This window comes from Micropterus salmoides, unplaced genomic scaffold (genome assembly GCF_014851395.1).
Source record: "Micropterus salmoides isolate LMB-PRFRI ecotype aquatic unplaced genomic scaffold, ASM1485139v1 Ms_hic_scaffold_1, whole genome shotgun sequence".
NCBI lineage: Eukaryota > Metazoa > Chordata > Actinopteri > Centrarchiformes > Centrarchidae > Micropterus > Micropterus salmoides.
In genome coordinates this window covers 2,588,060-2,602,211 of record NW_024040040.1, presented here as the reverse complement: position 1 = coordinate 2,602,211, position 14,152 = coordinate 2,588,060, and the positions used below count along the sequence as shown (strand labels likewise).

The following is a 14,152-nucleotide window of genomic DNA, read 5'->3' as shown; positions in this document are numbered from 1 at the left end:
ATAGTACAAAACAAAACTCAATAAAGTTGTTGCATTTATATTATTCTGTTTAGTAGTATTAGAAAACATGTTCAAACCCCAACAGCTATGCAGCTGATCCCTACTTGGGTCTCCCTGACTAAGTTACCCCCAACGTTACATGAGCTCTCCACCAAATCAGACTCATTCACATTGTGGCAGGACAGCCACTGGACATGCAGCGTGCCAACTCTTCATACGAAGGACAACAGCAAATACAAATACAGAACATTTAACGTCAGTTTAGCAAAAATCCAATACAGTTTCAGTTTATCGAGTATTTCTAAAGCCTCTTTTTTATTTTTATTTCAGTGAATGACAATGTTTCTTCACAACATTCACACTAGTTTTCTTTATTTCGTTCGTTTTCGATAACGATAATCTTGATACACACTTTCTTTCTATAAAGAAGCAGTTTTTGTTAGTTCAGGGTTTATTTCCTTTGCATCCAAATAAGCATGTCAACTTACAGGTGAAACTCAAAAAATTTGCATATCGTGCAAAAGTTCATTTATTTCAGTAATTCAACTTAAAAGGTGAAACTAATATTATATAGACTCATTACATGCAAAGTGAAATATTTCAAGCCTTTATTTTATATAATTTTGATGATTATTGTGTGCAGTTTATGAAACCCCAAATTCAAAATCTCAGAAAATTTGAATATTGTGAAAAGGTTCAGTATTGTAGGCTCAAAGTGTCCCACTCTAATCAGCTAATTAATCCAAAACACCTGCAAAGTGTTCCTGAGCCTTTAATTGGTCGCTCAGTCTGGTTCAGTGGAAGAAGACTGCTGACCTGACAGTTGTGCAGAAAACCATCATTGACACAAAGAGGGAAAGCCTCAAAAGGTAATTGTAAAAGAAGTTGGATGTTCTCAAAATGCTGTATCAAGGCACATTAATACTTTACTTTTGCATCTCATTTGGAAACCAAGGTCCCAGAGTCTGGAGGAAGAATGGAGAGGTACACAATCCAAGATGCTTGAAGTCCAGTGTGAAGTTTCCACAGTCTGTGTTGGTTTGGGGGGCCATGTCATCTGCTGGTGTTGGTCCACTGTGCTTTATTAAGTCCAGAGTCAGCGCAGCCGTCTACCAGGACATTTTAGAGCACTTTATGCTTCCTTCAGCAGACGAGCTTTATGGAGATGCTGACTTCATTTTCCAGCAGGACTTGGCACCTGCCTACACTGCCAAAAGTACCAAAACCTGGTTCAATAACCATGAGATTACTGTGCTTGATTGGCCAGCAAACTGGCCTGACCTGAACCCCAGAGAGAATCTATGGGGCATTTCCAAGAGAAAGATGAAAGACATGAGACGAACAATGCAAAGAGCTGAAGGTCGCTATTGAAGCATCCTGGTCTTCCATAACACCTCAGCAGTGCCACAGGCTGATGGCATCCATGCGACGCCGCATTGAGGCAGTAATTCATGCAAAAGGGGCCCAAACCAAGTACTGAGTACATACGCATGATTATACTTTTCAGAGGGCTGACATTTCTGTATTTAAAATCATTTTTTTTTTTTTTTTTTTTTTTTAAATTGATTTCCTGTGATGTTCTAATTTTCTGAGATTTTGAATTTGGGGTTTTCATAAGCTGCATGCAATAATCATCGAAATTATATCAAATAAAGGCTTGAAATATCTCACTTTGCATGTAATGAGTCTATATAATATATTAGTTTCACCTTTTAAGTTGAATTACTGAAATAAATGAACTTTTGCACGATATGCTAATTTTTCAAGTTTCACCTGTATGGTAAATGACATTAATGTACAGGGGTTGGACAATGAAACTGAGACGCCTCTCATTTTAGTGTGGGAGGTTTCATGGCTAAATTGGACCAGCCTGGTGGCCAATCTCCATTAATTGCACATTGAACCAATAAGAGCAGACTGTGAAGGTCCAATTAGCAGGGTAAGAGCACAGTTTTGCTCAAAATATTGCAATGCACACAACATTATGGGTGACATACCAGAGTTCAAAAGAGGACAAATTGTTGGTGCGCATCTGTGACCAAGACAGCAAGTCTTTGTGATGTATCAAGAGCCACGGTATCCAGGGTAATGTCAGCATACCACCAAGAAGGACGAACCACATCCAACAGGATTAACTGTGGACGCAAGAGGAAGCTGTCTGAAAGGGATGTTCGGGTGCTAACCTGGATTGTATCCAAAAAACATAAAACCACGGCTGCCCAAATCACGGCAGAATTAAATGTGCACCTCAACTCTCCTGTTTCCACCAAAACTGTCCGTCGGGAGCTCCACGGGGTCAATATACACGGCCGGGCTGCTATAGCCAAACCTTTGGTCCCTTGTGCCAATGCCAAACTTCGGTTTCAATGGTGCAAGGAGCGCAAATCTTGGGATGTGGACAATGTGAAACATGTATTGTTCTCTGATGAGTCCGCCTTCACTGTTTTCCCCACATCCGGGAGAGTTACGGTGTGGAGAAGCCCCAAAGAAGCGTACCACCCAGACTGTTGCATGCCCAGAGTGAAGCATGGGGGTGGATCAGTGATGGTTTGGGCTGCCATATCATGGCATTCCCTTGGCCCCATACTTGTGCTAGATGGGCGCGTCACTGCCAAGGACTACCGAACCATTCTGGAGGACCATGTGCATCCAATGGTTCAAACATTGTATCCTGAAGGAGGTGCCGTGTATCAGGATGACAATGCACCAATACACACAGCAAGACTGGTGAAAGATTGGTTTGATGAACATGAAAGTGAAGTTGAACATCTCCCATGGCCTGCACAGTCACCAGATCTAAATATTATTGAGCCACTTTGGGGTGTTTTGGAGGAGCGAGTCAGGAAACATTTTCCTCCACCAGCATCACGTCGTGACCTGGCCACTATCCTGCAAGAAGAATGGCTTAAAATCCCTCTGACCACTGTGCAGGACTTGTATATGTCATTCCCAAGACGAATTGACGCTGTATTGGCCGCAAAAGGAGGCCCTACACCATACTAATAAATTATTGTAGTCTAAAACCAGGTGTTTCAGTTTCATTGTCCAACCCCTGTACATTTCAACTTCCTCTAGCTCTCTGTCCTTTAGTTTATTCTGTCATAAATTTGGCCACTTGTCTTGGTGTGGAATGTGAGGAAAGGATGTTTGGGAGAGACACAGCTTGTTTCATTACACAGAGGCCACAAGGAAAAAATGCCAATTTTAATCCATTTTAAATCAATGAATACAAATAATATCAAAAACGGAAAACAACCACATTCTGTAATTAGAGACCGAAGTCGCGAGACTAACGTCCGAAGGACAGAATCGTGACACAACCGCCAGGGTAACAGTGTAGAATGTATTTGTATTTCTTGTATGTTATTTTATTATTTCATCATTTAACTCTACTTAATTCTCCACCTTATTTCAGTGTTTACTCACTAACCTGCTTGAATCCGCTCCCTTTCTCTTCACTTCTCTTTTCCCCACACTCCACCTCGCCTCTTACTGTCTCTCTCAGGGAGGGACTTGTTGGACATATTGATTAATGTTTACAGTAGCCAATGGCGCTGAATGTGCGTTACGCCCCACCCTCCCCGTCATGTGCAGATTGGATCACTGGGAGCTGCCCAGTGAGTGAACACTGCGGCCTTGGGGCTGGCACCTGGCACCTGGGGCTGACCTGAGTCAGCTAATAGGACAGCTAGCAGCACAGCTAACAGAGCTAATTAGCCACTGATAAAGTTAGCAGCTGTCTGCAGTTTAGCATAAAGTTAATTTACCTGTCCATCAAGAAACTGTAAATCACCTCGGTACTGTTTTCCCTGTTGGTCTGTGTTCAGTCCCGTTCACTCGGAGGCTGCTGAATGAGGTTTGGTTGCCCGCCCAGCGCTGCTCCCTGCCATTATCCTGGCCTGAAAACCTCCAGTCCTCCTGGTCCGAGCTCTCAATCCAGGCTGAGTCAGCTGTAACTACAATTGCATGGCTAACTGAGCTAATTAGATAATGGCAGCTAGTTAAGTGTTTACTTTAGCAACAAGTAATACTATCAGCAAACTCCATAAATGAGCCATAGAACTACAACTGACAGAATGTGCACTGTAGAACGATAACGGTCTTTCTAAAAAGGCAGATTGTGGTAAACATTTTAATAGTTCAAGATCTAATATGGTAATATCGAACACCCCTACCTGGGAGAATTGGGCCCAATCAAAGTAAATGTGTGAGACACTGTATTTAAAGTTAGGACAAGCTGTAAGACTATATTTTGTAAATATAACACCATACATTTATTTTATGGTCTTCCAAATGCAGGTCCATTTTGGTCCAGTCATGGTTGAGTGATCATGCCTGTTGATAACATAATAATAATAATGCACTGCGACCCTCCCCCAAAAAACAGGAAACAAAAATAGAGGTATGAATCAAAACGTGTATTTGGAGAATCGTTACACCCCTGAAAAAGAAAAAATAAATAAACAGAATTACAATGATCGGATGGCTTCATCTTAGCTGAAAATATGAAGCTTCACTTATTTTGTCTGTATCACAATTCTGAACTGATCAGTGTTGAGCCAAGTCTTGCCTTCAGTACTTCAGTCCTGCTGGAAGGAATCTCTGCAGCTTCATTTACTTCCTCTGCTCTCACCAGCACACTTGTGATTTTTGAGATATTCGAACCGAGTGAATGTTTTATCACAAACACTGCAACTAAATGGTCTCTCTCCTGTGTGGATTTTCATGTGTCTGGACAAAGCGTATCTGAAACTGAAACTAGTTTTACAAACTGAGCAGCTGAAAGGTTTTTCTCCTGTATGAACTCTCGAGTGTTTGTTCAAATCTGAGCTTTGGGCAAATGTTTTATTACACACAGAACAACTTAAGAGTCTCTCCCCTGTGTGCAATCTCATGTGTCTGGACAAAGTGTAACTGAAACTGAAACTTTTTTTACAAACTGAGCAGCTGAAAGGTTTTTTTCCTGTATGAACTCTTAAATGTTTGGTCAAACCTGAGCTTCGGGTGAATCTTCTACCACAGACAGAACAACGAAAGAAGTTCTCTTCTGTGTGGACTCTCATATGATTCACAAATGTAAATCTCCATTTAAATTTTTTTTTACAAATGGAACAACTAAGGGGTTTCTCCTCTGTGTGGACTTTCATATGCCTCACAACATATTTTTTTAACTGAAATGTTTCTTTACAAACTGAGCAACTGAAATGTTTTTGTTCTGAATGAAGTTTCTTATGGTATATTAAGGAGGGTTTCTTTCCTGTTTTGAGTTCATTGTCTTTCTGCAGATGTCCCTTGCAGCCAAAGCTTGTAGCACATTCAGAGGAGCTACATGATTTCTTCCCATTATTACATTCCTGATCACTTGCAGGTCCTTCATTGTTTTGCAGAGAGTTTAAACCTGACTGGGGTTCCCTGGTCTCCTCCCAATCACAACTGTCATCAGTCTCAGGTTCAGAGGAGTCTGACATCTTGTCATCAGTATGTGGTTGTAAATGTCTATCTGGATCTGAGTGCCTCCCTGGTTCTGGGCCAGCACAGTCCTCTCCATCAGCGTCTGTTTTCACCTGTTCAGTGGGTCTTTGATGAAGCTGAGGTTTCTCTTCATCTTCTTCACTCTTCACAGGGACACAAATGAATGTGAACTTGGTTGTATCAGCCTCCTCCAGCCCTCGAAGCTGCTCTCCCTCCTGACTGGTCCAGAGTTCCTCCAGTTCCTCTTTAATATGTGGGGGCTCTGGTGGGTCCTCCTGGTCCAGCCTGGGGCTCCTCTCCTGCTCCTCAGGGGGAACCTCTTTTTTACTCACCAACAGCACCTGGACGTCTGCGGAGAATAATGAAATACATACATGTTTTAGAAAACTAACGTCCAGTTAACATTTAAACCACTGACACCACTACCTTCTTAGATTTCAGTCTGCCCTCTAATAGTCGACTAAACCATCAGTCAAAGTTTTCATTGGCCAGTTAGTCACAGAGTCTCAGATACTGATGGAGGCCAGAAGGGCTGCACAATTTGGAGAAAAAGTCATGTTGCGGTTATTGTGGACAATATTGCAATTTGTTGGAGCATTTTAGTAATGAATGCGATTGCGATATAATAGAACAAATGGTCCTATGAGTCTACTTGCTTGATTAATAAGGAAAATGCACAAAATACTGACATTTTGAAATGTGTGTTTCTAAACTCGAACAAAGTTAAACTAGCAGTTTTTTTTTTTTTTGCCACCAGTCCAAAAAAAGTGATTTTGCCACTTTGTAAACAGCTTTTCAAAACACTCCCAGGAATCCCAGGAAACTCTACTTGGACTTGTGCATTGCAGCTTGTGGCATGTGGGACTTTTAGTTTTTGAATTTTAGTTGTGAATTCTTTTCTATTAAAGTAATTTTAATCAATTCACGACATACATCACTTTATTCTACAAAACCCATTTTGTGTGCATACATTTTCACAACATTATAATATATCTTATTTTACGTTCTTGTGAAATTACGAGGAAAGGGAGGTGAGACTCTGCCTGGAGGAATCCCAGGGCCCTGTCAGGAACCAGGCCCAGAGGGAGGGCTCGCCGGCGAGCGCCTGGTTTGCCACAGAGCCCGGCCGGGCACAGCCTGAAAAAGCAACGTGGCATCCCCCTCTCTCCGTCTTTTGGACCCACCATCCACATGAAGATCCACATGGGTCACATGTGCTGCTACATGGGTGGCGGTGAAGGTCAGGGGCCTCGACGGACCAGACCCGGGCAGCAGAGGCTGGCTCTGGGGAAGTGGAACGTCACCTCTTTGTGGGGGAAGGAGCCGAAACTTGTGCGGGAGGTGGAGCGCTACCGGTTAGATCTGGTGGGGCTAAACTGACTGTTGTCTGTGCATATGCACCAAACAGCAGTTTAGAGTACTCGGCCTTCTTGGAGACCCTGAATGGAGTTCTGCATGTGGCTCCAGTAAGGGACTCCATAGTTCTACTGGGAGACTTCAACGTGCATGTGGGCAATGATGGAGATACCTGGAAAGGCGTGATTGGGAGAAACAGCCCCCCTGATCTGAACCCGAGTGGGTGTTTGTTGTTAGACTTCTGTGCTAGTCATGGATTGTCTATAACGAACACCATGTTCAAACATGCGGTTGCTCATAAGTGTACGTGGTACCAGAGCACCCTAGGCCGAAGATCGATGATTGATTTTGTAATCGTTTAATCTGATTTGCCGCATGTTTCGGCCACTCGGTTGAAGAGAGGGGCGGAGCTGTCAACTGATCACCATCTGGTGGTGAGTTGGGTCAGGACACGGGGGAAGACTCTGGACAGACCTGGTAAGCCCAAACGGGTAGTGCGGGTGAACTGGGAATGTCTGGAGAGGACCCTGTCTGCGAGATCTTCAAACCTCTGGCGGAGCTTTTCTGGCATCCTTGTGGAGGTTGGAGACATTTAACATGAGTGGGCAATGTTCAAAGCTTCTATTGCTAAAGCCGCAGCGGGAGGCTCCACAACTCCACAGTGGCAAAGCCCCAGGGATTGATGAGATCCGCCCAGAAATGCTAAAAGCTTTGGGTGTGGAGGGGCTGTCTTGGATGACTCGTCTCTTACACGTCTCTCTCTCTAACATTGAGTGGAAGTCGGGTACAGTGCCCAAGGAGTGTCAGATTGGGGTTGTGGTTTCCCTGTTCAAAAATGGGGACCAGAGATTGTGTGCCAATTACAGGGGTATCACACTTCTCAGCCTCCCCGGTAAAGTCTACTCCAGGGTGCTGGAACGGAGGGTTCGGCCGATTGTCGAACCTCAGATTGAAGAGGAACAATGCGGTTTTCGTCCCGGTCCTGGAACAACTGACCAGCTCTTTACTCTCCAGGACTCTTTCCCGGTGAGGGTTGGCCTCTGCCAGGGCTGCGCTTTGTCACCAATCCTGTTTGTGATATTCATGGACAGGATATCGAGGCGTAGTCGTGGCGAGGAGGGGCTGTGGTTCGGGGGGCTTGGGATCTCGTCACTGCTTTTTGTGGATGATGTGGTCCTGATGGTATCATCGGTCCGTGACCTTCAGCTCTTACTGGATTGGTTCGCAGCAGAGTGTGAAGCGGTTGGGATGAGGATTAGCACCTCTAAATCTGTGGCCATGGTTCTCAGCAGGAAACCGGTGGAGTGCCAACTACGGGTAGGGAATGAGTCCTTACCCCAAGTGAAGGAGTTCAAGTACCTCGGGGGCTTGTTCACGAGTGAGGGGAGACTGGAGCAGGAGAATCGGAGCAGCGGGAGCGGTATTGCACATGCTTTACCGCACCATTGTGATGAAAAGAGAGCTGAGCCGTAAGGCAAAGCTCTCGATCTACCGGTCAATTTTTGTTTCTATCCTCACCGTTAATTTGTATTGATAATGATACCCTTATTGAGACGGCTTAACGATCCGATTCTTTATCGATACTTTACTATTATTTAGTGATGGTTATTTGGTAAGAGCAGACCCAACGGGCCTGAGGTAGGCCTGCACGGTATGAGGAAAATATGTGTGATAACGTTATATATTGAGATGACGTATCACGTGCGATAAATAAACATATATTGAAGTGTACATATTAACTGGCTGGTTGTTTTTAATTTAATATTTTAAATACAGCTAAATGTTGTTTCTAGAGCAGCAACATTAATATTTACAACAGCAAAGTAACTCAATAACTTTATCTGACATCACAAGTAGCGAGTGATGTTTAGAAAGTACAACATGAGTCTGTTTCAGTCCCTCCTCCTCTCTCCTGGATGCAGGTAACGTTACCAGGTAGAAGGAGGAGCGGCTGGTTTGTTTTTAAGACTACAGACCAGTCTGTGCTCCAGACAGACAGCTTTCTATTTAGCTCGTTTTTAACATTTGGCTAATGCCAAGCTAGCGTTAGCTGTGCTTGAAACATACAGGATGAGATACTGAGGACAGAGAGGATTAAATTAACCCTTTATACATGTTTAACGTTACCTTACAGACAGGTGGATTGATAAAGTATTGTCTTTTTACTTCCTTTCCAGATTTACTTTTAGCGTTCCTCCTTTAACCTCTTGTATTTAAACCCTCTTGGATCAGCTGGAAAATGAATCGTCACGAACTGACAACAGGCTGTTTACAGACCCGTGGTTCTGAAGCACAAACCTGCTCTGTGTAACCGGACTTCAGGCTTGAAAACAGCGTCCAGTAGTTTGCGTTGTCCACAAAGTTCCTCCTCGTACTCTGCTATCGTTCTTTCAAACAGCTCAAATATCTCTTCAGCAGCCGCACTTAGTCGCTGCTGGACAAAAGCTCTCAGCGTTTGGACTTTAGACATGTTTACAGCAGCTTTTCCTCCAGACACACTCCGTTACAGACACGCAGCTCACTCTGATAAAATACACACTGTGAGGCCGAGCTCCGGCTCCGGCTACTTCCTGCTGACAAGCTAACTTCCTTTAGCATTCTTGGCTAACAGGAGATGAGTCTGAGGTGAAACATCCCGAAAGTTTAAACAGAGTCCACTTAAACACGTTTATCCTCACATGCAGGCTCTGCTGCTGAACTCCGGCTGTTTGTTCGAAACGAGCCGATTTCTTCTTCTTCTTTTTCTGGCGACTTGTACCCAGATGGAGCAGCATTATCGCCACCTACTGCCTCCTAGTTACTTAAATCCTTGTGTTCAGTCCAGTTTGTTGTAAAAAAAGATGAGATGTGTTTATGGATGGATGTTTTCCAACAAGGTGCAGAGATGCATTTAACTTTGTGTGACCAAGTTCTGCTGAATTGACTGTTCCTCCTCACTTTCTGCTGAATCTAAATATCTTCCTTTATTTCTATTATCCCATAAACTCTTCTTCTTCTTCTTTAGGGTTTAATGGCGGTTGGCAAACCAGTTTAACGGTGCATTATCGCCACAAGCTGGACTGCAGTGTGGAACGAGAGATTAAGCAGGAAATGAATGAAATTAAACAAAAAAAAACAAAAAAAACAAAAACAAACATAAATTAAATACTTTTTTCTAACTCAGTTTCTTTAAGAAACTTAATTATATGACAATATATCTTCCCTGCTGTTTTCCCCAAGAGACCCGTCAATGAGATATCATGATGTTTTGCCTTCCGTAATGACTGAAAGAGGCGTTTCCTCTTGATAGTGTATCTCCTACACTGAAGGAGAACATGTTCAACCGTTTCTAGTTGGTTACAATATATACATTTCCCAGTTGGGTGCTTACCTATTTTATATAACGAAAGGTGGAGACCTGTATGTCCTATTCTCAGACGAGTGATTATATTTTCTTCCCTACGTTTCCAGCCCACCATCCTGCCGGCACCAACCTGTCTCTGTACATTATATAGGTGCCTTCCAGTTTCACTGTTGTCCCAGTGCTCCTGCCAAACTGACTGTGCATAGGTCCTGATAAATGTCTTAGCTTCATCTTTAGTTAAAGGGGTTTTTAGGTCTACATGTTTGGTTCTGAGTGTTCCTTTGGCCAGAATATCCACCTGCTCATTTCCCTCCACACCAACATGAGCAGGAACCCAAAGGAAGCATGTGGATAAACCTTTTAGCTCCATCCTGTACAATTTAAGGAATATGTCATTGAGGATTTTGGATCTAAATGATGATTTGCCAGATTTAATACTCATTAGAGCAGACAAGCTATCAGATGCAATAACAGTATTTTTTGTTTCCCTCTCTTCCAGTAATATTGCAGTCAACTCTGTGGTATACACTGAGACATGATCTGATATTCTTTTCTTGATATATGACTCACTTGTTGGGATAAAGACTGCTGCACCTGCACGCCCTGTATCAGGATCTTTGGAGCCATCTGTGAATATAACCATGGAGTCTGAAAAATGTAAATCAAAGTAATTCTGTACTATACTGCATGCTGGAAGTTTCTTTGACATATCCTTCAATTCCTGCTGTATGTTTAGGTCTACAATTGGTGTTGGGAATAACCAGGGAGGAATGGAAGACTGTGACACTGTAGGGCTGTAGTCTAATTGTCGTAATCCTATGACTTCTGCCTTTGCATCACCAATCCACCCAAAACTTGTGAAATTTGTCTCATTGTGTTCCCAGCAATCTATTAAGAGACTCTTGGCAGGATGAGAATCACATTGCCCCTGGAGATTAACCCAGTATGCCAACATTAACTTTACTCGCCTGATTCTTAACGTCATTTCTCCCATTTCCACCTGCATTGCTGACACCGGAGATGTTCTGACTGATCCATTGCAAATTCTCAAGGCCTGAGCTTGTAATACATCCAACTTCTTAAGGTTTGATTCCGCTGCTGACATGTACGCTACACATCCATAGTCAAAAACGGATCTCATGAGTGCCCAGTATATATTTTGTAGAGCTGCTCTGCTTGCTCCCCACTCTTGTCCTGACAGACAATGAAGTATATTGATGACCTTTTTACACTTAACTTTGTCTAAATGAGTATTCCAGGTGAGCTTCTCATCAAACCAAACCCCAACTGCCACTGCATCTTAACTTTGCTTTGATCTCCTCTTTGCTAACTGGTCCTGCCGCCTCTGCCTGATTTACTTTCTACCTGTTTTTAGCTAATGTGTGCCGGGACCCATAGAAACTGAACATCGGTCCCCAGACTACTCACTCTGTATAAAGATATCAATATTTCAAACAATATATCCTCCCTACATTTTGACATTGTACTTTTGAGACGACCCAGAGCTGCGCTTGAATCTGAACAAATGATCATTCTCATTGGTTTGACTTCCTCTATCCGCTGTAGTGCAAACAAGACCTCCGTCATTTCTGCTGCAGACACCGATAAATGGCAGGTTCATCTTTCAAACACCTTAATTTTTAATTCTGGGAGGTAAAAATCACAGCTGGATTTTACGTTCTCTGGGTTTTTAGAGCCATCTGTAAATAAATGTATGTAGGACCCATATTTCTCATGCAGCACCGTGTTAACATAAGCTTGCATATCTAAAATGTTTTTACTTGAACGAACCTGTTTCAGTAGAGAAAGATCAACTCTAGGCTGAGGTAATAACCATGGTGGAACAGCTGGCATTAAAGCAGCTGGACTAGCGACCCAATCGTTGATTCCTGACTCCTTTGTTATATCCAAAACATTACATTACTGAATACCTCCTTTTTAATTTTGTTGTTTTCCCAACTTTCATTCATTATCCTTTCTGTGGGACGTGTGTCCTTTTGACTTTGTAAATTTACCCACTAATTAGCTGTTTCCTTCTTAGATTCAGTGGCATTTCTCCAACCTGAAGCGCTGATATTGGTGTTGACTTTACGGCTCCACAGCATAACCTCAACGCTTGGGCCTGAATTATATCCAACCTTTTTAAAGATGTTCTAGCAGCCGATCCAAAAACTATACATCCATATTCAAGAACTGATCTAATGCTATATAAATATTTCTTAACGCAATCAGCTCCCTAAACACTGCCTGTTAAACACCTCATAATATTCAATACTCTCTTACATTTATCTTCCACCTTATCAAAATGATTTCTTCACATTAGCAATACATCAAACCACAAACCCAAGAATTTAAGGAGCCGATTTGTCTTTCATGCCTCTACATATGCGCAGCTTTCAGACACATTAAAGTAAATTAGCATGTTAGCCACAGGAAGTACAACCACATCTTTGCTTGAGATAATGTTGCAGTACCACACTAGTTGTGGGTCCTGTAATAACAAATAAACTTTATTTATACATTACTTTATAAACAAAGTTACAAAGTTCTTTACATGGTTGAAACAGGATTCAGGTAAGTAAGTAATAAAATAGCCAACAATAATATTGATAAAACAGATGAGACATGTTGAAATTAAACAGAGTGGTGGTGGCATTAATAAAAGGCTTCATACAGATAAGTATTGGGACGTGTTTAAAAGATGTCACTGAAATGTGTTCACATACTTGGCCAATAAATCTGATTCTGATATCAGGTAAATACAGTCAACTCTAACAGCCTCTTCTATCCTGCTGAACAAATGTCTGATACATTTCTATAAAAGAAACAACAGCAGGACGTGTTTGTTGAACACTCAGACTATGAATCAACCCCTGATGATGAATCATCGAGAAACATTACAGTTTTAAATTAAAGTCTGCATTTGACTATCAGTCTCGATAAGTCACATTTAAAGGGGTTAATAGTGTCGGTTTTTAAGTCTTGAAGTTTCTTCATTGTACGAGTCATAAAGGAGTGTTGGGTTGAAGTCAGGACTCTGAAGGCGTATTTTCTTCTGCTGGAGCCATTCTGTTGTTATTTGCTTTGGGTTCATTGGCCAGTTAGTCACAGAAAATAAAAACGGTGTCAGATTTCGAAGGAGGCCAGTTTGACGACAGGGAATACAGCACCAAGGTGATTTACAGCGGCTCAGACCAGGAACCCGGGGACAAGCTGTCCCCCACATGGGTAAAGGTGCTTCAAATAAAGGTTTGACATCTTTTACATTTCCACTGGGTGAGTTTGTCTGTTCTTTTTGTAACGCTTGAAAACAGGGTTGGTGTAAAAGAGGTTTAAGAGAAAGCAGTAAAAAATCAGTTGTGTGACTTTCTCCGTCATCATAGCACAGAGACAGCACTGGTGAAAATTACAATGACTGCATCAAACTAAGGACTTGTCCTCTAAAAATTTACATGTGGGTTTTTGATTATAAAGCAGGTCTAGTTGTCGTATAAATACTGTGAACATATCAAGGGAGAAATGCAAACTTCCCTTATTCAGAAACTGGGCCTTTAAAAAAGCCCTCAGGACTTGTGAGGTCGTCATGTCACAACTACACAGTGACCATTGTTTAAATTTTACTAACACTAAGCGGCCATTTCAATTCTTGAGCTGCACACTGGTTGGATGGCAGGAAGCCAATATGTCACTGCACAGCATTCCCATGTTTTCTGGTTTTCCACCATGTAAACAATTTTATCATTGCTGCCCACTCAACACCTGACACCACAGTGTTCTCACTACAATCCCTCCCTCCTGTAAAAAGCCTGTCTCTGTGACAATCTTTAATAGAAACCTCTTCTAGGAAATGGACCTCTGCGCACTAACTCAATCCTCATTAAGTCTGCTGGGTCATTTGAGGAGCACCTTTCATATCAGAGGGACACTTATCCCAATCCCTACAGATTATAGATTTACCTTGACTTCACAGCAAAGCACTGA

General features: G+C 42.4%; 1 protein-coding gene and 1 pseudogene across 4 annotated transcripts in view; one reads left to right on the top strand and one right to left on the bottom strand.

Annotated features, from left to right (window-relative positions):
• LOC119887775 overlaps positions 1–14,152 on the top strand; it is an 878,746-nt pseudogene that overhangs the window by 438,841 nt on the left and 425,753 nt on the right.
• The window catches only part of LOC119899948 (gastrula zinc finger protein XlCGF57.1-like), an 80,657-nt gene that overhangs the window by 48,628 nt on the left and 17,877 nt on the right, over positions 1–14,152 (bottom strand). Inside the window, exons 2-3 of one of the 4 annotated variants that reach the window (XM_038714995.1) lie at positions 9,127–9,196; positions 4,398–5,821 (exon numbers count right to left, since the gene is read on the bottom strand). In XM_038714995.1, coding sequence (XP_038570923.1) covers positions 4,611–5,821; positions 9,127–9,196 — 1,281 coding nt within the window. In that variant the 3' untranslated portion in view covers positions 4,398–4,610. Of the gene's footprint in view, positions 1–4,397; positions 5,822–9,126; positions 9,565–14,152 lie in introns of those variants that run through there. The other 3 variants (XM_038714924.1, XR_005444070.1, XM_038715152.1) reach the window with 3 other exon arrangements.